Source organism: Sylvia atricapilla, chromosome 2 (assembly GCF_009819655.1).
Source record: "Sylvia atricapilla isolate bSylAtr1 chromosome 2, bSylAtr1.pri, whole genome shotgun sequence".
NCBI lineage: Eukaryota > Metazoa > Chordata > Aves > Passeriformes > Sylviidae > Sylvia > Sylvia atricapilla.
This window is the reverse complement of record NC_089141.1, coordinates 35,689,365-35,714,065: the sequence shown is the minus strand read 5'-3', so window position 1 is coordinate 35,714,065 and position 24,701 is coordinate 35,689,365. Positions and strand designations below refer to the sequence as shown.

The 24,701-nt window shown below is 41.7% G+C and overlaps 1 protein-coding gene across 1 annotated transcript; it reads right to left on the bottom strand.

Moving 5' to 3' along the window:
- Positions 1–997: 997 nt before the first annotated feature.
- Positions 998–23,755, bottom strand: MTNR1B (melatonin receptor 1B). The gene is made up of 2 exons (XM_066341306.1): positions 23,503–23,755; positions 998–1,866 (listed from the first exon to the last, which is right to left on the bottom strand). The coding sequence occupies exons 1-2, from the start codon at positions 23,717–23,719 to the stop codon at positions 998–1,000; spliced, it is 1,086 nt and encodes a 361-aa protein (XP_066197403.1). The 5' UTR covers positions 23,720–23,755.
- Between the last annotated feature and the right edge of the window lie 946 nt (positions 23,756–24,701).

Genomic DNA, 24,701 nt, shown 5'->3' with positions numbered 1-24,701 from the left:
GCTATAGGGAAACTTGAAGGTTGTCTTAGGTTAGACACCAGCAGAGTGGGTTTTGTTCGAGATTAGATGCAAACATGTGAGTCAAGTATATCAGCTACCATTATCAAAAGGGCTTCTTCTTTTGGACTAGCATCATTTGAGATGATCTGGGATACCCTGCCCGGTGTCCAGTTGCCACTCCAGATAATCACAGGTCATATGCTATAATTTCCAGTCTGTTGCAAACGTATAAGGTGTGCTAAAGTGCATCACATGACATTTTATATAGATACTTTGGTAAATAAATGAAGTTCAATGAAAATTCAATTTTTTCTAAAGGAAGAATATTGTAAATCTCTGAGAAATCAACCAATTACATTATCTACCATAAAATTACTCACAAAAGATGAACAGAGTAGACACACTGTATTCCTATTCTCAAGGTATGTAAGTGTGAAAAACCTGTGATGAAAGTCTCTAATGTTAATGTTTGCTTTTACACAAATACTCTTCTCTCCAGTTTACAAATTAGATTCAAAGACACCATTACTGCCACCAGTACATGCACAGAAATGCAATGTTTGGCTCCTGTGTGGAAAATAGAGTGTCTGTCTCATCCTCTGTTCTGGTACAGAAGGAGGAGAACACCACTCCAGAGCCTTGATGAGCTGCTGCACATAGACTCACTACATCTTCTAAGAAATGAATCCTGATCTTGTATAAAGAATGCAAAACTCCTGCTGAAGTAAAAAAATACCTCATTCATATGTCTGGGAGCAGGATTCAGCTCTCAGAACTAAAACAGCTTGCACCCACCTGCTGCTTTAATTCTGAAACACATTTTAAATTAATATCTTGTATAAACCATGAATCCACAGCAATGTGCTTTACTATGAACACAGTATTCCAGTCATAAAGTGTGATCCAAGTGGAAACTCCTCAAAATTAATCAGGAATGACCAGAACATTACAACTATGATCTTGGTTTTCTCCATGACTTGCATTGACTATTACACATTTACAAGGTTTCAGTTTTCATTTGGTTATTGTTGTTTAAAGCAGGAGAAGGTTTGCTCTTCTGGCCATCAGTTCCTCCTTTGGATGTGTCCTGGAAGAAAAGCCTTGGCATCCACAGTGACATTAAAATTCGTTTATATTCATTCCGAAAATTCTGGTTAAGAAGACCATATATTATTGCGTTAAGGCAGCTGTTGAAATAGGCCATTAAGTAGCTTATAATGAATAACCATTCAGGAACTTTTGGTGCCATTTCTGTAGGATCAATGGCTACAGCCAGTCCAATGAAGTTTAGAGGTGCCCAGCAAAAGGCAAAGATCACAAAAACAACAAACATGGTAAGAAAATTTCTGAAGTCACTTGGCTTCAATCTTGGCTTTGTTTCTGACTTGACTCGTCTTCGAACTTGAAGCACTAAAACCCAAATTCGAAGGTAGCAGAAGCTGACAATGGTGATTGGGACGATGAAGTGAATGACCACAACAGCTATTGTATAGTAGGAGCTCGCAGTCTGGACAAACGTGCATGAATAGATGCGTGGGTCGTACTTCAAAGAGCCAACAAAAAAATTTGGCACAGTTGCAATTACTGTTAATATCCAGACTAAGGAGACATACAACATTGTATTCCAGCAGCTGTACACTTTGTCATAGGCAAAACTATGACATATGTAGCAATATCTGTTTATTGCAATTGCAGTGATGTTGAAAATAGAGCCTATTACACTTAGTCCCATCACAAAGCCACTCGCTTTACAGTGCGTTTCACCCAGTGTCCACCCGTTGTGGAAAATAGCTAAGAGCACCAGTGGGTATGGATATAAGGCCACCACCAGATCAGCCAAAGCTAGGCTCACCACAAATGCGTTACCTGGAAGGAAAGAAAAACACATAAGGCATAAGTCTGAAAGCAAGCATAACTCCGAAGAAGAAAAAAAACATTACATTATTTTGGATGTCTGCAATCCTAAATTATTGGTGATGCCAGCAATCAGCTGGTATATAGGACCAATAGGAAAATGATTTTGCAGTGTAACTTGCAACACCACGGAAATATCTGCAGCTACATGATGTTTCAAATCTGTTGGTGACTGGATTATATCCTCCTTGCTCTTTTTATCTTTAATAAACATAGCCATCAGCGAGCCATTGCATAAGCACACGCTGAGTTGTTTAAGTGTAAGTAACTCCACGGCTGGATTGAGAAAATGAAAAAGAAAAAAAGTCTAAACGGTGCTAGGTAGGTAAGCCATTATGCCATTCTAACATATCACTGGAATGCTAACATCCTTGGCAAGCATAAAGAAGAAGGATATACAGAGACTAGGTCTATAGCTATTGGAAAGATATGTTGTTTTATGTATACTCTAAATTGCTACACAATACCCTCTAGAATAGATATTTTCTGCATGAATAGCCTACCCATACTGCAGTTATTTTACCATTGGATTGTCTAAGGAAGAGTGAATTGTCTTCATCACCCTCTGCAGAAAGGCATATTTAATTATACAAAGAAAAGTTCCATGCATGCAAGAGGAAGTATTCATATTTTCTGCTGATGATATTAAGGGAATATGGGTGATATGGTTGAACCCTATCATCTCTCTTTAACCAATGCCCTTTTCATCAGTTTGAAATTTCTAACATTGTACCTAAGGGTATTTTTATAAAATAGTGAGATAGCAAACTTAAGGTAGAGGTACTAACTTTGAATTCTTGGCATTTAAGTAACAGAAAATGTATATGGTTTGTACAGTTTTTTTATGTGGCTTGCATACTCTTTTATCTTTCTTGGAAGTACCTCAGCATGAACTGATATGGAAAAAATCCAAGCAATTTTAAAAATTGTGCATGGAACATAATAATTTTTTGAGATGTTAGATGCTCCATTCTACAAATTCTGAGCTTACTAGTCCTCAACTAACAAAGCAGTTATCCATGTCATGTTAAGAATGGCATTAACTGGAAGTCATAAAAGCAACAACCATGTAGAAATATGCTCACCAAAAATAACAGAATTTCGCATCTACTCTATCTGCTCCAAAAAAAAGCAGGAAGGATATAACTTGTTCCTGTGATTGTTGTGAATCCAAGCAAGTTTCAGTCACAACAAGGAAGTTTCAAAGTAGACACAGAGAAAAAAAAAAATTAATGGCAAGAAGAAGGAAGTGTGGGAACACCTTGCTTCGAGTCTTCCATTGAAGATTGTAAGAAAAAATAAAACAAGTATTTTTCATTACTGGCCTAGATAAAGCTGATGCCTTTGTGCAGGAAGGATGAGATGACTGTGAAGGCTTCTTGTAACCATGTGGTAAACAGGACCAAAACTAACCAAAACTAAGGAAAGAACAGGTGCATCTTTATCAGAATGCATTTACATAATGGCAGCAAGAATTTCTCTTATGTTTTTTATCAAGATATCTGACTTTAGAAGATAGAGAAGTCAGAAGTTGGAAGTCAGAAGAAAGAAAGGAAGGAAAGAAGGAAAAAAGGATGGAAAGAAGGAAGAAAGAAAGAGTCTTTTTTTCTGTTTTAAAGTGTCTTTTGGAGAGAGAGAGAGGATTTAGTCTAGTGTGTGCACTAAGATTAATCTAAACTCTAAGGCCTCCCAGCATCAGCTTCTACCCAAAATGTAATTGTTCAGTTGAAATAGAGTGGGCATCTAGCTCTTTCAATCACACTTGGAAGTTTACTCTAAAGTACATTTAGCAAGATATTTTCAAAGTTTTGAGTGCAATTTAGGACTTCTTGAAAATTCCAGGTGCAGTGAATAAATAGAGTGAGCAAGTAACTTGTCAAAAACTTAATTTACTAGTTTACAACTCAGAAGAAAAATGGTGCAATATCTATAAAGGCCTCAGGTGATTTGTCACTTCTATGGCTTTTTACAGGGTTGAATGTTCCCACTGTGCACTGCAAAGTAAGGGCCAATGGTATTTTTCTGTCTTTGTGGATGACTGGAGAATTAAGTTTAATGTTTACTACTGCAATGAATAATCTACAGAAGTAGACAGAATCTTTCCTAATTCATAAAACATAAATAACTAACATTTTGAGAAATCAAAGGTCTTAGACATTATTTATGTGCTTGGAGAAAGTAAATGTTCCTTGATACACCTAACCGAGGGCTTTTAGAGTGGCCTAAATTACATTCATAATGTAACTAAAGAGGTAATTTTTTGCTGTTTGTAACAAAATAGAAAGCACAGAATTTTCATCCTGCTGGAATTATTATCATTGCATCTGGAATTTACTTGATAAACTTTGTTCTTAGATTTCAGTTTCATGAGAGACAGAGGTATATTAATTTTTTCTCTGGAATGGAAAGACCTCTTAATTACAAGCAGTAGCTACTGAAAGGCAAATGTCTTGCCAGATATTCAAAAAGACACAAAATTGTGCTCTTCTAAACACTGATAGTTGTATGCATAAGAAAGAAAATAAGTTCTGATATTGACTTTGGGTGCAACAGGACTAGACTGGTATTTCATGAAGCATTCCTGCATATTGGTTTTCTTACTACAGCTAACAGGAGAGAGAGAGAACTGTCACACTCTCTTGTAATCTTGATATGACTTGATGTTGTAGGAATTCACTCATGGAACAACATTTTTGGTAAGGCCAAAGCTTTTAAGGGCTAAGCATCTGCCTTCTGAAAAGACAACTGATGTTTAATGTCTCTACTGAAACCAGAAGCAATTGCAATGAGCAACTATTTTTAAAGATTTTTCTTCTGTCTTTGGTTTTAAACTGATGAAAATGCTTAATTACTTATCATGGTATTGCTTGGAGATTTTTTTAGGTAGTGTTTTGGTAGTTACACATTTGTTTACCAAGTTTTTGTATGTTGCATACAGACACCACCCTCTTTGGTCTATGGCATCAGCAGCAGGTGGGGCAGAGAATTAAGTCTTTCACACACTGACATTTGAATTCTCTGTGACAGTGCAAGCCAAGACCTAGGGTAAGCTTTGATTTACTGAGGCATGTTAATTTGGTATAATGCTCAACAGTGTGTTGCTAACAGAAGGTGTAACATAATGCTCCAAACAAATGCCAGATGGGTGTTTGTTTTCTTTGCATATGACAGTTTAAAGGCAGTGATATGCTCTTTTGTAGTTATGTTTGATGCTTTCAGACATTAGTGAAGTATGCTACAGACTTTGATAGAAGGGAAAGGGTCAGGGAATAGATATCCAATAGAACAGCATATTTTAGAGACTAGCCAACAAAATATATCATAAACAAGGAATCAAAGCTGGTCTTCAGTTTATGGAACATCCAGATTATTTCTTTTTTAGGAAACATGTTCTATGAAACTGTTCAGAATTCTTGGTCGCTGTAATTATCCTTTTATATGTACAAAAAACCCACCTCTGGGAGTAGAATAACAAAATCATGTAAAGGACCTTCAAGACCATTAAGTCCAATTGTTAAGCCAGCAATGCCAAGGTCCACCACTAACCCACATTCCTCAGTACCACATCTACACCCCTTTTAAATACCACTGATGCCTTGGGAAGGCTGACCTGGAACAGAGACTGGACAGAGCTAAGAGAATAAAGTAGATATTTATTAAAAGGCCTTTAGAGACACACCTTGGGCAGTACAAGAGCCTGGCCAGGGCTACACCCAAGGTGGACCCAAAATGGTCACAAAATGGACAACTGGTCACAAGGTCTCACACTTTTATAAGTTTTGGTCCATTTGCATATTGGGGTTTAATTGTCCAATTACAGCTTCAGATTATGAAGTCCTATCTTTCTTGTTTTCTCTCTTCAGTCCACTGTTGTTTATGCTTTTGGGCCTGAAAATTTGTAACAATTGTCCTTGGTCTCCATCTGGAAAAGGATTATTTTGTCTACCTACTCTGTGCAGAGAGCTTACTAACACTTAATATGAGCCTCAGAACTACATCCTTAGGCAGCACAGAATCTGGAAAACATGAAAGCTAAAACTTGAGGGATAATGATTCCACCACTTCCCTGGGCAGCCTGTTCCAGTGCTTGACAGCCCTTTCAATGAAAAAATGTTTCCTGATATTTAATCTAAACCTGCCTCAGTGCAACTTGAGCCCTTTTTACTGTTGTCCCTTCACTTGTTACCTGGCAGGAGAGACCAACCCCTGCCTGGCTAAAACCTCCTTTCAGATAGTTTTAGAGAGTAATAAGGTGTCCCCTGAGCCTAGTTTTCTCCAGGTTAAACACCCCCAGCTCCCCCAGCTGCCTTCTTTCCCTAGCTCTGGTACCCTTCTCTGGACATGCTCCAGCACCGCAGTGTCTTTCTTGTAGAGGGGGCCCCAGAACGTGGGATTCACCAGTGCTGAGTACAGGGGCACAGTCACTGCCCTGGCCCTGCTCGCCATGCCATTGCTGATACAGGCCAGCATCCCTTCTTGGCCACCTGGGAACACACACTGGGTTATGGTCAGCCACCGTGGACCAGTAGTGCCAGATCCTTTTCCACTGGGCAGCTTCCCAGCCCTTGCCACCAACCTCTGGGTCTGCTTGGGGTTGTGGTGACCCCAAGTGCAGGGCCCAACATTTGGTTGTTCGACTTCATACTTCAGTTGGCTTCAGTCCATCAATTCAGCCTGTCCAGACTCCTTTGCAGAGCCTTTCTGCCCTCCAGTAGATCAACACTCACATCCAACTTGGTGTTGTCTGCAAACTGACTCAGGGGGCACTTGATCCCCTTGTCCAGACCACTGATAAAGATATTAAATAGGGCTGGAATGAAGAAGAATACTGGACTCATGAGGGCAAAACCTTGGCATGTAAAAAAAGGACCTTGAGATTGTGGCTAAGGGACTTGCAGACTCCTGATCCAGAACAGAATTGTGTTCTTGCCCCTACATGTGCAACTATGAGTTAGTGCTGGAAGCTACATTTGCAGGAGGTGAATTTTAGGCTTATTAGGCAGATCTCTCAGTTTTCAACACAGATTTACTGAAAAGAGGTACCTAAGTTGCACTGTTATTTTTGAGATCATGAGTTTGGCACACTTGACATGTATGTAACCCAAAACAAAACATCCACTTTTTCTGCATGCTCACTCTTTTTCTCCCTCTGGTTAAAAATGGGAACACCATTCCTTGGCGAGTTTGCTGCCTTGAGTTTGCCGATAGACTACAGGTGCAAAAGTGCTGTGCTGTTAAAAGCTGAATAAAAAGGCCTGAGGTTTGTAACCCCTGCGTGTAGAGTTCCGCTCCCCTGTGGTTTTCCCTGCTGCTGGTGGGGACGGTGGTGACTCTCTGTTGCCACCTAGTGCGGGAGCCACAGCAGAAACAACACATAGCATCACCTAGCAGGGCAGGAGGAAAACGCCAGGGGCTGGTTCTGCAAAGCAAAACGCTGATCGTTAATCAGATAATATACATTTACAGGGTGAGAAATACTTTCCTGGGCTTCTGATACTTTCTAAGATTGCAGGAACTTTCCCAGTACTGGGTGTTTTCACACAGTAAAGGGGAAAGAGAAGAAGCAGGACAGGCTGTACTACTAGAAATTTCACAGTTGCCTGGTGATTAGGACACTTCCATGACAGAAGAGCCCTTCTTTGAAAAAGACTTGAGTTTATGTCTCCCGTAGTCCCCAGAGAGTGCCCTACTCACCAGCCCTGCTGCTCTTCTGGGGTTAGCGTGCTTGTCTCTTTCTAGGTTATGTTCAAGAATTTCAGCCTAGAATCAGAATGCACAGGTTATCACTTGTATTATAGAGTGGTCTTTATCAGTATTCTCATTAAAAAAAAAAAAAAAAAGGTAAAAAATCCTTCTCATGATTTAACAGCTGGAAAACTGAGATAGACAGGTGCAGGAACTCTCCAAGACATTAATTAGGAAGAACACTCCAGGTTCAAGAACCTTGCTCTTAGTTTTCTCTGTTAGATAATACCACCTCTGTTAGGAACATTCTGGGAAAAGTGGCAGCACCGGTCCAGCTTTCTTCTCCCAAATGACATCATAGTGGCATACTGATGCTGAGGCATGGAGCCAAGAGAAAAGCTAGAGCTATTAAATAAGGCTAGTTATTTTAAAAGCAGACAAGGGAGTGGTTGCTGCACTAGGTAGTAAATACTTATCAGATTTTGCAGATGTAAAAGTTTTACTTGTGTTCATGGGAAGACTAGAAAAGCACTTGTAATAGTACTTATTTTAAGTACTACATTTGAGGGTTACTTAACAGACACACTATACTAGGTTTAAGAAATCCTGTGAGATGGAAGGAGTCACAAGTTGTAATAATACAGAAGCATCATGCCGGGTTGCTCTGTTCTCTTTTTCTCCTTAGTGCCTGCTTTCATCTATTGTTAAAGACAGTCTACCTAAGCCTCGTTCTGTGGGTCCAGCCATCTGAAACTGAGCTGCATTTTTCAGCAGGCTCAGGGGAGAAGATCCCTTATATCCATTCCCTAACAGTGAAATCAGGCTCTAGTCTTGAGGATAGTCTAGGATGGAAGAGGCCCATGTGGTTGCTGAGAGAATCATAGACTTTTAGAACCACAGAATGGTTTGGGTTGGAAGAGACCTTAAGCATCATCTTGTTCTAACACCCCCACCATGGGCAGGGACACCTTCCACTGGATCAGACTGCTCAGTGCTCCACCCAGTGCTCCAGCCTGCCCCTGAACACTTCCAGGCTTTGAGCATCCCCATTTTCTCTGGGCAACCCGTGCTAGTGCCTCACCACCCTCACAGTAAAGGATCTCTTACTAATATCTAATCTAAGTCTATCCTCTCCAATTAAAAACTCCCCTTTTTCAGTTTAGATGTCACACGGGGGAGCCACAGCCAAGACATTCACTCTGAGGGTTTAGCACTACAGGCACCAGAGGCAGCCCAGCCTCAGAACCCCCGGCTGCTGAGCACAATCACTAACAACAAAAACAGAGTGTTTTTTCACTGGTTCATGAAAGAAGTCATGCTTTTTGTATCTGCCAGTACATATCAGCTTCATTTTCTTCTCTTGAAGTAAATCACAGCTGTTGATTGCTTCAACCAAGAAAGAATAAGAAACCTACTTGTATAACTGCAAGTATGAAAACTCATTTACTGCTGACAAAGGGGCTAATACGAAAAGCTGTAAAATACAACAGGTGCAATCTAGTTAGATCCTATAAAGAGCTGGGCAACCTATAATTTTTAATAACTTTCTTTTTCAGTGTCTCAGCACTATGATGCATGTCATAGAAAAATAGGTGAAATATGTAGCATTTTATAGGATGTTGCTTTGTTAAAGAAACAAACAAAAATCCTACCCCAAAACTTGTTCCAGATCAACTATAAAAGACTGAAGTGTAGAAGCAAACAAAGCAAGGATATTTCACTTCCAAAATATCTGGAAAAAACTTTATTATGCCCTGACAGGTTTTAATTTATATTGTGTGAAATGCTAGTTCATTCCATCACCTTCCTTATTACTTTCATCTTTGCTACTGTCTCTAAACTGTATTTGTGTCAAAGGAAATTATGTTGGTTTTTTCTTTGTTACTAGAACAAAACATCGCTCAAGAGTCCTTAGAATATCTTAACTTCCACCTTCTTCTAGAAAAAAGGCAGGAAACTGAAAAATAAAAATAATTTTGTTCAATCCAAACCCATGTTTTGTTTTGTTAAGATGTTTGGTTTGTGTTTTATTTTAATATTTGCTAGCAGATTAGTTGATTTAAAACAAACAAGCAAGCAAACAAATCTCAGCCATTCAATAGTCCTATTTTAAATGATAAGGCTTAAGATATTACTGAAGATACTCAGGCTGTCAAGCTAGTATATGAAGTGAATGAAATTGAGGACTATTGGAGATTATGGGACATACTCATGACCAAGTTTCCAAGAGATTTGATTAGCCAAGATTAGGTGCATCTTGTTGTTCAGCCCTGCAGACCAATTGAAACAGCCCAGAACTTTTTGACCAGTGTAGATGTTGGGATCTCCACTTACAGAACCAAAGTCATGCAAGTGGCAATTTCCTCAGTGGATTGCTGAACTGCTCCACAGGGTGAAGGACTCAGCCTGTGCCTGCTACTGAGACAAATATGTGCAAAGCATGTACATGTCAACTGGTTCCCTCTGCAAAACGATGCCAAATCTAAGCCCATTATTGCTGCTGTGTACTTTGGGGTGTTCATGTGTTCAAGGAGAACACGGTGGAGGATCCTGGATTTTTATGAAATAGGATCTGAAACACTGCAGTAAATTGAGTACACGGGAACATCTAATTGGAAAACACTTATGTTGACAAATTGCCAAACCTTTTAACAACCTATGGAGTTCCTTCATTACAATCCTCTTTTCTTCTCTTGTTTCCTGTTTCACCAAGGAAGAAAATAGATGATACTTGACAAAAATGGCCATTATAACCTTTCAGTAAGGAAAAATCTTACCCTTTCTGTTCTGAGTTTTTGGAAGGCCTCATTAGTGTACATGCATAGGGAGATGAATGTCTTCAGAAGCTGTTGCCAGTCTCTGCCATCTGCTTCTTTTGGAAACAAGGTCTTGAAGCAAAGTACAGTCATAAGATTCATCTTATAATGATACTCATAGGTTTGTAAACAGCATGTGAACAGATGAATAAATAAAATGCCTTTACAGAAGATGATTGTGTATTCTCTTCTGAAGTATTAGCTGCTTTTTGTTCCAACTCTATACAGACTCTATAAAGTGTGTATATATTTGCTGAATCAAGGTCTTTTCTGAGAGCCAATAGAAGCCTTGAAAAATGACAAGATGAGAACTCAGCTGTGGCTGGGCCTGCAAGTCATGATATTGTTGAGACAGGTAAATGAGGGGTGGTAGGCATGCAACCAATATAGCCACAGAATCATGAAAGTTGGAATTGATATCTGGAGATCACCTAGTCCAACCCTCCCACTGAAAGAGGAATAAACTGTAGTGGGTTCAGGGCCACGTCCAGTCAGCCTTTCACTGTCTACAGCCACAGAGACTCAACAACCTCTCAGGGTGACCTGTTCCAGTAAGGAATCAGTGTACAGGATATTTACTGTTTTCACTAGGGAATAGTGGCAAGATGCTGTCAATTTTGCAACAGATGAGGGGTCTACATAATCTACTAAATAGCAGAGGGTACTTAAGATCATACCTGTTACTCTGCATGCAGAGACCAGACAAGGTCATTAACAGTGACCTAGACTTTTGCTTGGTCAGAAGAAGAGGCCTCAGTGTAGATTAGAATAGATGGGACTTTGTTTTTCTTGAACTTCTGTCTTTGAATTTTTTGTGACAGCAGAACTTTTTGGACAATCTTTGGCTGGACAAAATAATCTGAGCCAAACAGAGAACCTGGGCCAAGAAACGTTTCCAGACCAGTAAATTTACAGACCAGTAAAGGTATAGAACTCTGGGGGGTAGAGTGTGGAGCGTGGTAAGGGCTGCACAGAAAGAGGAAGGAGGCACCAACTGCTAGCAAAATAATTTTCAGAAAGCCATTCCCACTGGCTTTAGCAAGGAGAGAGTGTTCCTTCTTATCTAGATACTCACATACCAGGTTCAGCTTACCCTGGCTGCAGAATCCTGTTCCACGTGCTACTTTGATGACTTTTGAGCACTGAGAGCTGACTGCAACCAGCCCTTCAGACTAACCCCTTGTGGCAGTTCTAGCTGATACCCCAGTGAGTGGCCTGGTGGCCTGTGATCCAGAAATAGAGCTGTGGGTGACTTCTGTCTGACTAACCTACTGAGTCACACCTCTTTTACTCCATGAATACACTTGCAAACTGCGCCTAACCAATATAATTTTTACTGAGTCAGGCTCAAATGGAAATCACTATATATATACTACATGAGAATATTTGAGGATGTTTGAAGGTCACCTACTTCACTATTTTGTTTGCTCTCCATAAGCAGAGCAGATATTCTTGCCTCATCTTTAACCAGGAAGCTGACTGTACAGCAAGTTTTACAGTCTTTATGGTCCTAGCTTCCAGGTGTTTCATAAGAGTGACTAAAGATGATTGTACTGTTTTCAGATTATCTAACCAAAGGCATAATTACAGGGCCTCAAATTAGTTTATTTTTCTTCTAGTTTGAAACAACAGATGTCCAGTGCTGCAACTGGACTCTGGATTGTGTAGTTGAGGTTTCATACCCAGCGCCATGATCATACATAAAATCTCATAAACTCTTTCAACTCACTTACCAGAAGATAATTTTTTCTCAGCAAATCAATATTTACAAGGCCTGCCTCAACATCTGATTAATATTTTACGCATTTTGCTTCTAATGACTGCAAGGGGAAGAGTAAAAAAAAGAAAGTTTTGCTTAACATGAAAACTGATTCAGAAAGTAATCTTTTGTCCATGGGCTCTAAGCCCACCTTTGAATCTAATAACAAGTACTTTTGCAGTCACTTAAAAAATACCGCAGGGAGGCTTCTTGTCCTTGAGTTGGAGTGCTCTGAATTTCCACAGCACAACACTCATTTTCTGACACTACATTTTATGCCAGTAAAATACCTGTAGTACAATGGTGTACTATCTGACTTGTGGCAGGGAGGTTTGAATTTTAAATGTTCTTTCTGTCATGACCTCTAACATAACAAGACAAAGTCATACGAAGATATTAATCCCCTATTAATCAAATTTTTTTGCTCTGTAAAAATCAAAAAATTACACCCTGTACATTCCAGTGAGTAACAACTGATTTCAAGCAAACTGGTTGGAATATTTAGTCTCTTGAATATATTCCCAAGACTCTAAAGAACCTTAAGTGACAGTTCCCATAAAGGAGGGATGGACAACTCCCAGTAGGCATGTATTGACTATGCCACTTGAATGTCTCTACTTGTCTTGAAGAAAAGCAGCATGTTTTAATGTAGCAGCCTTTTATTTTTCAGTAGAAAATCTGATTAGAGTTGACTACTTCTAAAATTGTATTTTAAAAGTCCTAAGGATCACAACTCCAATGAATTTCACCATGGACAGGATCTGCACAGAATGGGCATCTTGAATAGACACTTTTTTCATTAAACTATGTAGATAATATTCAATAAGTAAGTTATTTTTACTTGAATAAAAAGTAGGACATAAAAATATCTAGATTGATTATTATTACATATATTCATAGGTGACAGCCATCTCACAAAAGGTTCTTTTCCCTATTTGCACTCCAATGAAATGCTGTGTATACTCAAATTATTTGGAAAAATGGGACTGGCTTTAGAATGAGAGGGCACTGAGAATTTCAGGCAGTACTGGAGCAAATCATAGAGACATGAGGATGCCACTTACTGGTTCCTGTCTTCTTTGCAGTGATATAGTTTACAATTTGCTGCTAGTTCTAAACTCACAATTAGTTAACATAATTATATTTGCAAGGGCTGAGATACCAAGCGGATATTTTTCCTGTTAGTCAGACTGTTAGTTCCAGTAGCTTAATGTGATATCTTCTGACAACAATTGTTGCCTGCATTGTGCAAATATGGCAATTTAAACCAACAGGTAAGCAGATGTTGTTCTATAAGCAAAAAGAGGACAGTATTTATGAAACTATCATATAAATTATTATCATCTTCATAAGATATTTAAACATCAAAACAGACCCAAGTTCATAAAAAACAGATGAAAAAATTAGCATGTCAGAAGGGTTATGTTTTTTTCTGCAGACATAATTTAAGCAGTATTTATTAAACAGTGTAATCAAATACCTCTACAATTAACAAATAATTTTAAAATTAATCCCAACAATCAAGATTGTAGTTATTTGATGAATGTGTTTAAGGTGTTTTATCTGTTTTCATTGCAAGACATCTGCTCCATATGCAGCTGAAATGTCAGGAAAATGCTGACTCTGATATAGCTCAGTCTGTATCAGTATGGAGATCAGAAGTAAAACAGAAGATTCTAAGGCAGCTACTGCTGTTAGGGAGGACACACCACAGTGCTGCACCCAAGTGATTTTGATATGTTTCTGTGGGATTTTGCAGTCAGGATATCTGTTTTATGCCCATATCAAGGTGGAAGGTTAAAAAGCAGAACAACTGTTTGCATTGATTTTTAGGAAGATTAAAATTGCCATAGTGTTAGCATTCCTTTGAAAAAAATTGTTTTAACCTGGCTTTTTTATATGTATTCTTGGGAACAAGGCAATGTACTTGCCAGTCTGTGTCAAGGTACCAACATGCACTTGTAAAGGATAAATTCTAAGAAGCTAAAATCTGAAGCATATCTGCAGGTAGTGGTATCATAATAGATCTGAATTGGAGTAGGAGTAGAATTTACTCCTAGAGGCAGAGACCAAGCTGTCACAAATTTAATAGAATGAGAGTTGTCTCCTATAACATCCTCAACACAATGATTCAAGTCGCCTGGTGAATACATATCTGCTAAGAGTAAATAAAAAAAATAAAAAAATGAGTGTTTTAAAATGAGTTTTCCTAGTGCTCTGTGGGGAGGTTTGGTCTCTTAGCTCTGGTGATTGTGCCAAAGAGCTCCATGAATCCTTGAACTCCTTCTGCTGGTCCATCCAAGAATAGAGCTTTACTCTAATGCCGAGGTCATTCCTCATGCAGTCAGTGAGTCTTGCAAAAGGAACGTCAGTCCAGAGTCCAGGAGAGAGCTGGCAGGAAAGGGAGTGCTCCTAAGACACTGCCATAATACAACTGCTAAGAGCTCCTTCTAATTTCCTGTGTCTGAGAGTATGTTTGCACTGGTTATTTCAAGAAGATGAATGGAAATGAATTCATACTCTGAGCTGAAAAACACCCCCAAGAAATAACAAACGAAGCAACAAACAGCCATGTGACTGTGTTAGACTAGGCCTTAGGAGAGCCTGAATATAATGTTGCAGGAAAAGCATCACACTAACAGCACCCTTCGGTTTTCCTTCCTTTGAAACATGGGTAGAGTGGACTTGTGCCAAACTAAATATACAACATAAATACACCTTTAGATTCTTCTTTACAAGTTCAAGTAAACATACTTCTGCAACTCAAATAAATTGTTATAATTCTATTTCCTCTAAAGATAAGCATACCAATTGCTCCCCATAGTATGTGTAATAGGACTTAATATTGTATTCTAAAATAAAAGTATATTGGATTTATCTTGGCAATAAATTTCCTATTTGCTTATCAATAAATGGAATACATACTGTACAGGATAAAAGTAAACAATAATTTAGAACAATGATAACTTGGCAATAATGTATTACCAAGTGCTTCAAAGGAGGATTCAAAATACCCTATGGCTGCAGAATAACCTGCCTCAGGTCACAATTTTACCCTAAACAGGATTCCCTGTGATACAGATTGATAGAAAAATTATTTTTCTACTTTATGGAGTTTCTGTATTCCTAAATAAATACTTCTTTCAGTCTCTCTAGGCTCATAATTACCTTACAAATTTTCTATTTCTGAAATACTTTAAAGTTCTGTATCCTTTAGATTATTTTTTCTCTTCAAGAATAATCTTAGGTTTCTACTTTTCACTTTTTTTCTAAATTTACCTGCAAAATCCACCTCTTTTGTTAAAGAAATTTTCTTATTTTGCAAACTAATAATACTGGCTTTTCAATTTGTTCTTTTACTTTTGGAATTATTTACAGGTTAACAAAGTTTAGAGTTATCGTTTAATAAGTAACTTTGAAGATTTTTTTTCTCATTTTATTACTGTTTGAACCAAATCTCGGAAAAGAGGATGGAATTGGTGATGAACTTATTCTCTTTTCTCTGCAAGAAGAGAATAGAAGCGTAATTAGAAGTATGAGATGAGTCATGGGCACATGACTGAATAGTTCTAGAAGTTATATAGAAACATTGGGAGTATTGATCATTTGGAGGTATTTTCGGGGAAGAGGTTTCATATCTTCATGGACAGACTTCACCTAAGCATATGGGATACCAGCTTGCAAACCAAGCTGGCAGAATGAATAAAAAAACCTTGAAGTTGAGAGATGGGAAGAGAGCTTGAGAAGAAACCATGTAGTTCCTTGATTTAACACCCAGGGCAAGGGAATTTTGGCTTCAGGAAGATGGTGGCAAAAAGTATAGAAAATAGGAGCTCAAACATTGTGGAGTTCAACTGAAGTGGTAATATAAAAAGCAGTAGAGTCAGTTAAAGGGTGCCAGGAACCTATGCAATAAAACAGGGGATCCAAACCCAGTGAGAAATAAAAATAAAACTTTATGGAAACAATTCTGTTAGAATGGAATTGCACCAGTAATCAGGGAAGAGGAATACTAACCAAAAGGTCTATTGTCTTCATAAAAGAAGAGGAATGAAGAGAGAAATTGAGAGAAAGAGAAAGAGTGAATATCCTGTTAAAAACCAAAATTACATTGGGAAAGAGTTGTAAAGACAGTGTGCAACATAGAATGCAGAAACCAGAAATAGGATGAGAACACCTCCCTTTTAGCAGAAAAACACTAATGGAGCCAATTTAACACCAGGACAATGCAAGTCCTCATAGGTAAAGGGGAAAATAAGGCCAAAAATGGCAGCTGAGTTCTGAACATACAGCCAGCAGATTTCTTCAATTTAGAGTCTATTTGCCAATATACCCCAGCCTTTGTTTTCATAAAGAACAAAGACATCCCTGAAGAGCCTGCCATAGAAAATAAGGTTGTATTGGAAGCAGATGAGATTCTTTCAGTTGAATTAAATAAAGAACAAACAAAGCAGACATAACTAAGAAGGAGACTTGCACATTTTGATAAATAAAAGAAGCTAATTAGCAAAGTGAAATCAGCTGTATTGAGGCGCACAGGGACTTGAATGTGGAGGAAGGTTGGCATTTCTTCATATTAAAGGTACAAAAATATTCTCTGTAACATGCAACCAAAAGGGGAAAAAATATAGGAAAAAGTTCCAGATCTAGATGGAGAAGGAGTTGTCTCAGCAAGGACACTGGGGGCAAGAAATGAGGCTAGAAGTATAAGATATGTCTGCCAAAGAAAACTGGTAGAGAGAGCAAAAATGAATTAAATAGAAACCGATAAACCCCCTAAACTTCTTTGACTTTGCAAAGACTTCCAAAATTATAAAATGCCCTTTCGGCACATAAAAAAGAGGAAAGGAAAAACAAGTTACTGGTGAAGGAGTACCCTGAAAACCAAGTTAAAATGGCTCCTGGTTTGAAGAAAAATTTTGCTAGACCTTTAATAAGAACAATAATGGTGGTCTTGGGGACAAGGCAGGCTGACAGGTGAAGAATTAGCATATCTATAGTAAAGCAAAAATATCAGCAAGAATATACTGAATATACTTGATGGCAGGAATTTTTTAACATCTGTTATCTCAGAGATAGTGTTGTGTTCTGAAAGTATCAAGAGCTACATGTGGGACCTGTAAAAAGGGGCTGAAATGTTCTCTAGTCCTCACTGCCAGTAGGGAAGTGCAGATTTCTCTCAGGCTTGAGTGATTTGATTTCTCTCAGAGCTTGGCTCCCACATGCATCCCAAAGAGCAGTGTTGCCATGACTCACTTGCAGCTGTGGTGCTCTCACACTTTACTACCCATTTCCTCCTCCTTTGCTATGGTGCTGCACAAATGCTGTTTCTTCTTGCATGAATGGTGCCCGCAGTCGGAAAAGCAATTAGTTAGAGAGTAAAAAGAACAGTAAAACAGTGTTGCCACCTCTGGAAGATTTATTTGTCTACCATAGAGTGTGTGCTAACATGGCACCTGTATTCAAGGTGGGAAATTGTTGAAAAGGAAGAATGAATTGAGAAATCTTTGGGCTCTTAATTGTAGCCAAGGCTGGAGAGACAAACCTGGAGGGATAGGAAAATTAAAGATGCATATACAGACGAATGGAATAAAAGTCAATATGACTTTTGCAAAATGGCTATACCAACTAATCTGATCATCTTTATTTAATAAAAGCTGGACTTGGACTTTCTGGAGCTGGATTCAAGATCTAGCCTTGGAATCACCAGGGTACCACTTACATTCTGTTGCTACCACTGCCTGGACAATGATGAAAGAAAATTGTTGGACCGGAGGGAGATAACCTACATTGAACTAAATTTGTCTGTTTCAGAAGTATTACATCACAAAACACAAAGAGAACTAATGAAATTTTGTGATAATACAAAGTTGAGAGCCTACACTGATACATAGAAATGTCAAGATCTTTTTCTGCTTGAGGACTAAAATACCAGAAAGTGGATTGGGTATTATAACATGAGATATGAGGTCAGGTACTGAAGGAATAATTGTGTAACAAAAGAAAAAGAAGAGCTGCATCAGCAAGTGACTGCACCAAGAACAGTAACCTATAGGATGCTAGCACATAAAAGCAAAATGTGGCTTCAAGGCATACCAGGTCCATTTTGTCTATCCAGGAAAGGACAGACCAGAATAAAATGTTAGTATTTTCTTGAGGGTATTGGTGGTGCTTCATCTGCATTACTGTGAACAGGTCAGTTTTCTGTTTAAGACAGATTCATTAAGTTTGGATAAATGATCTGAAAGGGCTAAAAATCCTAGGGAAATGAAGAGTGCCACTACTTAGAGGATACTAAAAATATTTTACTTGTTTACTACGGGGGAAAAAAAAAAAAAAAAAAAAGTTGAGGACTAAACATGTGTTTACTCCCCATTAATATTGCACAAAAGTTCTCAACAGGTGGAAAAATGATCCATTCAAATTGAATGAGAATTGCAATTCTACAAATAAAGATATCCACTCTAAGTAAGCAAGTAATAATCACAAAGTTAAAATAAAGTAAAAATTTTACCATTATGAATTTGAATCATGGTAAGAGATAGAAGAGCTTTATTCTAAGTGTTGGGTTCAATGAACTTTTGTGAATGTTGAAGCTACGTTCTCATCAATTTCTTAGCTTCGAGCACCTTCAAGCTGAATGTGAGAGAGAATATGAAAGCCAAACACACCCAGTCCTGGAGCTAAGAATTCCAAGGATCCAGGGTTCAAGAAGTCAGGAGTACAAAAGCTGAAACCATCAGAGTGGGATCTCATGATCTGCTCGTCAAAATATGTTCTCGTCAGGATCAGTGCTGGTATTAAAGGATAATTTTTCCAAGTGGTTCCAGAAACAGGTTTCTCCACTGCAGTTTTGTAAGAGATGGAGTCCATAACAGGAAACAACTATCCTGTACCCCAGTGGACAGGAAAAATAACAGGGGAGGAATAAAGGAAGGAAAGAAAACTGGTGTGGCCAAAGAGATGAAGAATAACTGAAAACAGCATTTAACAATGAGGATAACTTACCTTCAGCTATATCATAGAGGTGTGGAGTGAAGGCTATGAGAAGGGAAAGAGGCTGGAAAAAGACTACAAGGCTTGCTTATATTGCTGAACATGCTTATTTAGTAGACGGTTAAGTCCCAATATTAGAACTCTACATGTTTATTTTGTACAGATGTACATATGAGAAGCATTGTCCATCTCTAGAGCCACATACACATTAGACACAACTAAACATGCAAATACACCCATGTTCTTACGGGTAAAAGAAACATGAATTTTGATTTAATTTGTGTTGCAACAGCACCTTACTATTCAAATGGAAATCAGAGTCTCATTGTGCTGTGTTAGCTGATATATATAGAAAAGAAAATAGTTGAGAGGGTGAGGAGGGCTGACAAAATGCACTAAAAATACCACTTTCCACTAATGCATTCTTTGGCAATGTACCAAGGTTAATATTAATATTCTGCCAAAAGTCAAAGGGTCCCGAGTCCTCATTACTATTTGAAATGATATTGAGTTAATGTGCCTAATTCTCACTTCTCACTAATTTTGGGCTGGCTTTAGGGCCGATGAAGTATAAAGGGTTTGCTTTATCTCTGTCCTCTGGGAGATGCCTTGCAGGTTCCCACCTTGTAGAGTGCTCCCTACCAGGTTCTTACCCCAGCCCATGATGTTACATTTATAGCTATGGCTGTATAAAAGCAATTTCAAAGTTCTTAAAAGCATCGAGTGGCTTTGATTTACTTGATGCACCTTCAGGATACTTGATCATACAGCAGTGGTTGTTGAGCTCATGTAAACTTTAACATGTCAAAAGTTCAGCAATGTAAAAGCTGTCTTCAACTGGGCATTGATTTAATGTAAAATCAATTTTTTTTTTTTTTGAAAATTCAGAACACATTTGACATTTCAAATAGAAAGACAAGCTGGTTTAATTTTATTATTTCCACATAGCAAGTTTTATTTAATTTTGTAGTGTGTTAGATGAAATTACTCTCTTCCCAAATTAGAACTGATAAAAGCATTAATTTCTGTTAATTAAATCACTTTGAGAAGTTGCTGAGCCTCTCACAGAAAGTCTGGGTGCAGTTATGTAAGACAAGCATGTTGATTCATACCAATTATGCTATGCATTACTTGGAAGAGTCTTCACAGATTTTCCCCAAAACTAATTTTAAATGTAGGAAAGAGGCTTCTGTATGATCTGAAACAATTATTCTGTTGTAAGACTGGCAAAATTCCCGTGTTTGAAGACTGAATGAGCAATGTCCAGAAACACCAATCCTACCCATTCTTTATTTCTCTCCTGCTTAACATAATAGGTACAAGCCCAAAGGCTAAAAAGTCTTTTTATTTCACTCCATTCTTGCACCTTCTATTAAATAACAGCATTAGGATAGATTTACTTTTGGTCATGCTTTAATTTTAAGCAGAGTGCATGAAGGTTAAACTAGGAGAGTGCATGCATAATTACATTGTTTGCAGTTATCAGATCTCTCTGTGATGTCTAGGACAGAAGAGTGTTGATAAATCCTGGAAAAACTGCTAAAGTCCTGTATAGCTTTCTGAAGGTAGGATTACTTGTGCCAGAGAAGTAGACAGAGGTGGATAATTTATTCCTTATACACCTGTGACTTACTTCAAGTCCTAAACTATTATCCAAGAAAAATCTCTCATTAGTTCTTCAAAGGGAACCGAATGCTCGTGATGCTGTAGCTCTTCCTTTTTCCTTCGATCGTCTAGATGACTTCCTGTTATAACCATTCCTCTAACTTCATCTTTTTCTTCTCTGACAAGGTCTAACTCCTTTCATGTCGTTTTCCCTCACCATTTCACTTTCTACTGCATTCACTCCCCTTGCAAGTACAAATATATCATTTCTTGTTTGCTCAGAAAGGAAACCTGCAAGTCCACCTGCTTTTCCGTCTTCTTGTCAGAGGCTAAGGGCTGCCTTAGCTCTCCACCACTTTCCCATCCCCTCTATCACTCCACCCACATCAGTTTCCAGTCCTCTTCCACTCTGCTTCCTCCCTAAGAAATTTTACCTAAAAAAGACTTCTGTGGACATTTACCAAAATATGCCCATTCAGTTTCACCTCCAAGAGTCCTGTCTCCCTGATGTAAAACTAAGAACTGGAAATTTAAAAGGTATTTAACCGTATGAAGATATGCAGAAAGAATTCCCTGCTGTTCTTCACAGTACTTATCAAAGATAAAGAGATCTTTAGGAGACAGGGTCAGCCACATCAGATTAAGGATGATCCTAGAAGGAGATCAATTAATAAGTATTTGAACTAGAAAAGCTTGGTTTGATTTTTTGTGTTGTGGGGTCTTTTTGTTGGTTTGTTTGTTGTTGTTTTTTTTCCTCCAGTACTTCCAGGATCCTACAGAGTACTTTGATGCCTATCTTGAAACTTACTCTTCCAGGCATCACTCTCTTCCAGTCCAAACCCTCCCTTTGCTGTTGTTTGGGAGAAGGGAACGTTTCAGAAGAGAGCCCCTCTCTTCCTCTCCCTGGACGGGATCTGGTGCCTCGGGCCGGCCGCCCTCTCCAGCGAGAGCCTGTTCCTTGGGCGCTTTCTCGCCCCGGAGTCCAGGCGCGAATCCCTCGGGAACTCGCCTTCCTCCGGCGCCGAGGGGGCCGGGAGAGCGCCGGTGAGTCACGGCGGGTCCCGCGGGGCTCCGTGCCCCAGCCCAGCCCTGCTCCGCTCTCCCGGGGCAGCGCCCGGCGCTGTTCGGCGGCCGCGGTCCCGCTCGGGGCGCGCAGGGCTCCGGGGCACTACCGGCCTGGGCACGGCTCTGCTTCTCTCGGCTTGGCTCCCTGGGACCGACAGCACAAGCGCATGGACCAGCAGCTGTCTCCCCGCGTCTTCCCTCGCCCAGTCAAACCACCCTCCCAGACGTTGCCAGGTTCGGTGCTGCTCCGTGGGGTGTGACCCCTCGGCCCCATGTAAACGGGACTTGCCGGCGATCCCCCCTTGCAGCTGGACGTGCAGCGTTTGGGGAGCGCAGGACTTACCCCTCCATAAACTGCTTTTGCCCCTAAGTGCGATTTAACTTAAAGGAAGGGGGAACGAGCGCCTACTCCTCGTTAGCAGGGGCTCTAGTCACCGCACGTGAGACACGACAGCGCTTGGGAAGCGACACTGGTTAAAAAACCCCTAACCAACACCCCCTCCAGCCCCAGGAGAAACAAGCCAGCAGCTGTCCCTCCTTCCCCGTGGCCAGGGAGCACCCGCTGACACAGAGGACCGATGGCAGAGCCCTCTGCCTCCGAGGGCGGGGAGCGGAGTGCTTGGGACTTCTGCCAGCCCCCAGAAAAGTTTGGTCACCCCGACCTGCGTGCGCATGGCAAAACGAGGGAGCTCGAGTCTCGAAGGAATGAGGAGTTCCGCGAACAGCTAAGTACCATAAGAACTGCAGTAGATACACCACAGTCTCGGGGGTAGCGCTTTACATTGCGCCGACACCCAGCATCCAGCTGAGCTCAGGTGTGCCCAGCTCCGTGCATCAGGCAGCAATGGGCTCCGCCGACGCGGGGAGCCGGAGGGGGTGTAGGATCCGCACGCAGCGGGACGTGCGCGACTCGGGGAGGTTGGCAAGGAGGCAAATCACAGTAGTCGGTGAGACTACAGTTTTGTAGTTTTATAACACGTGTAACCAGCCCGGCAGAGATGAGGAGATAAAGCCAGAAAGTTTAGCAAGTAAAAGCCGCAGAGCAACAGCCCAGCACACACACAAGGAGAAACTATAGACACGATTCGAAGACAATACCCGCTTTATTTGTTGCGTTCTGGTTGAAGGATATGCGATGAGGAGACAAGAAGGCGATTTCGTGAAGGACTATCGTGGACTCTGATGCCGGCTTCAGAGAGCGGGCTGAGCCGCTTCCCCACGCATGCACAGCACCGTATCTTTAGGACTCCCGAGCAAGTTTTAAAAGCTCCTCCTTCATTCCTCCGACCGCTTTGGGCACGCTTTTTTTCGCCGGTATTTTAAGCGGATGTCACTGATTCGCGGCCTCGGGAGCTCCATAGAGACAACATAATGCCTCATTAGGAACCACTGAACGACCTGCATTACCGGACGGAGAGCAGGACGCAGCGCCAGGGGAGCGCAGGGAAGGCTGACGGAGCGCCTGGGGGTCCCTGCACACACTGCCGGGCAGCAGCCATTGGATAGGGGCTCTGGTCCCGCGCCTTCAGCCGACGGCCCGCACGGACTCGACAAGCGGGCTGGACTCCTCCGGACAGCAGGAAGCGAGGATCAGGATAGCGGCGGGACTCCGGGCACTCGCTACTCCCTGTCCGGGGCAGGGTGCGGGGGTCAAGCCCTTACCTGAGTTCCGAAGCTTGCGGTTCTTGAAGACGGAGAGGATGACCAGGAGGTTGCCCAGGATGTCCACCACGGTGGTGAAGATCAGCACGCTGGACAGCACCGGCACCACCCAGGCGGGCCGCGGGGCGCCCGCCGCCGCCGCCTCCCGCTCCGCCAAGCCGAGGCGGCCGCGCCCGCCCGGGTCACAGCAGTTCCTCAGGGAGCCGTTCTCCAGCATCGCGGCCACCCCGTCCCGGCGCCTCCCCGCGGTGACCGGCGGCGGCCCCGCGGACTGACCGCGCGGGCGGGCGGGAACGGCTTTAAGGGGCGCGCCGGGCGCCGCTCCACCGGGAGGGGCGGGGATGAGGCGGGGCCAGAGCCCCCTCCCTTTTCCCGGGCGCTGGGGGAAGCCCGGGGGCGGGCACGGCCCCGCCTGCCGAGGGAGGGAGGGGGCGGCCGGTGGAAGCGGCGGCGCGGCGCGGAGCGGGCGGCGGTGGCGGCTGCCGGGGCGGGGGCAGCATCCGCGGGTAGTGGCGGCGGCCGCCCTCGGCCATCCGCGGTGACAGCTTGCGTGGCCGGAGAGCCGCGGAGACAGGCGAGGAGGGCGGCGGAGAAGCCAGTGTCCCAAAGCGCTGCTCCTGCCCCGGGGCTTATCCACCTATCCGGAGAGCGCTTGTTTGGCGGTTGTTCGTGTTTTGGTTCTGGGGAGTTGGTTCGGTTGTTTTTTCCCTGCCCCGCGGCTCGGACCGCGGTGTTCCCGGCAGCGCAAGGCCACCGCTCCCCCCGCCTCTCCCGCCGCCAGGCACACGGTGCGCCCAGACGGGTGTTCCTGGCACATTCCTCCCGTCGGCCTGGCAGCAGATCTGAAGGGGTTGTACGCTGCCTTCGCCGTGGCCTTGTGCCGCGTGTTTGAACGCAGCGGTCAGGTCGAAACTAAGGGCAGCGCCCGTGGGGTGATAACTGCGAGCGCCACGGACGGGACGTGCCCGCGCCGGTGTCGGCTTCGGACGCTGGGCGCGTTTCGGGGGATTTTCCTTCCAAGCTGCACGGCAGGCAGAAGGGCACCGACGGGCTTCAGTGTGCAATTACGCTTGAAACATATCGTTTCCTTTGTGCCCTCAAAGCGACAGCTACCATATGCTCATTTGCATTAGATAATCAAGCGAGACGCGTGCGGCAGAGGAGGACACGGCCCGCGTGTCGCCGTGTCGCCGGCAGTG

Bases quoted from the DNA above. Each gene is read 5' to 3' on its own strand.
- MTNR1B (XM_066341306.1), bottom strand. From the start codon at position 23,719: ATGCTGGAGAACGGCTCCCTGAGGAACTGCTGTGACCCGGGCGGGCGC. The intron at 1,867-23,502 runs GTAAGGGCTTGA...CTTTCCTTCCAG, and splicing joins CCGCAAGCTTCGGAACTCAG to GTAACGCATTTGTGGTGAGC.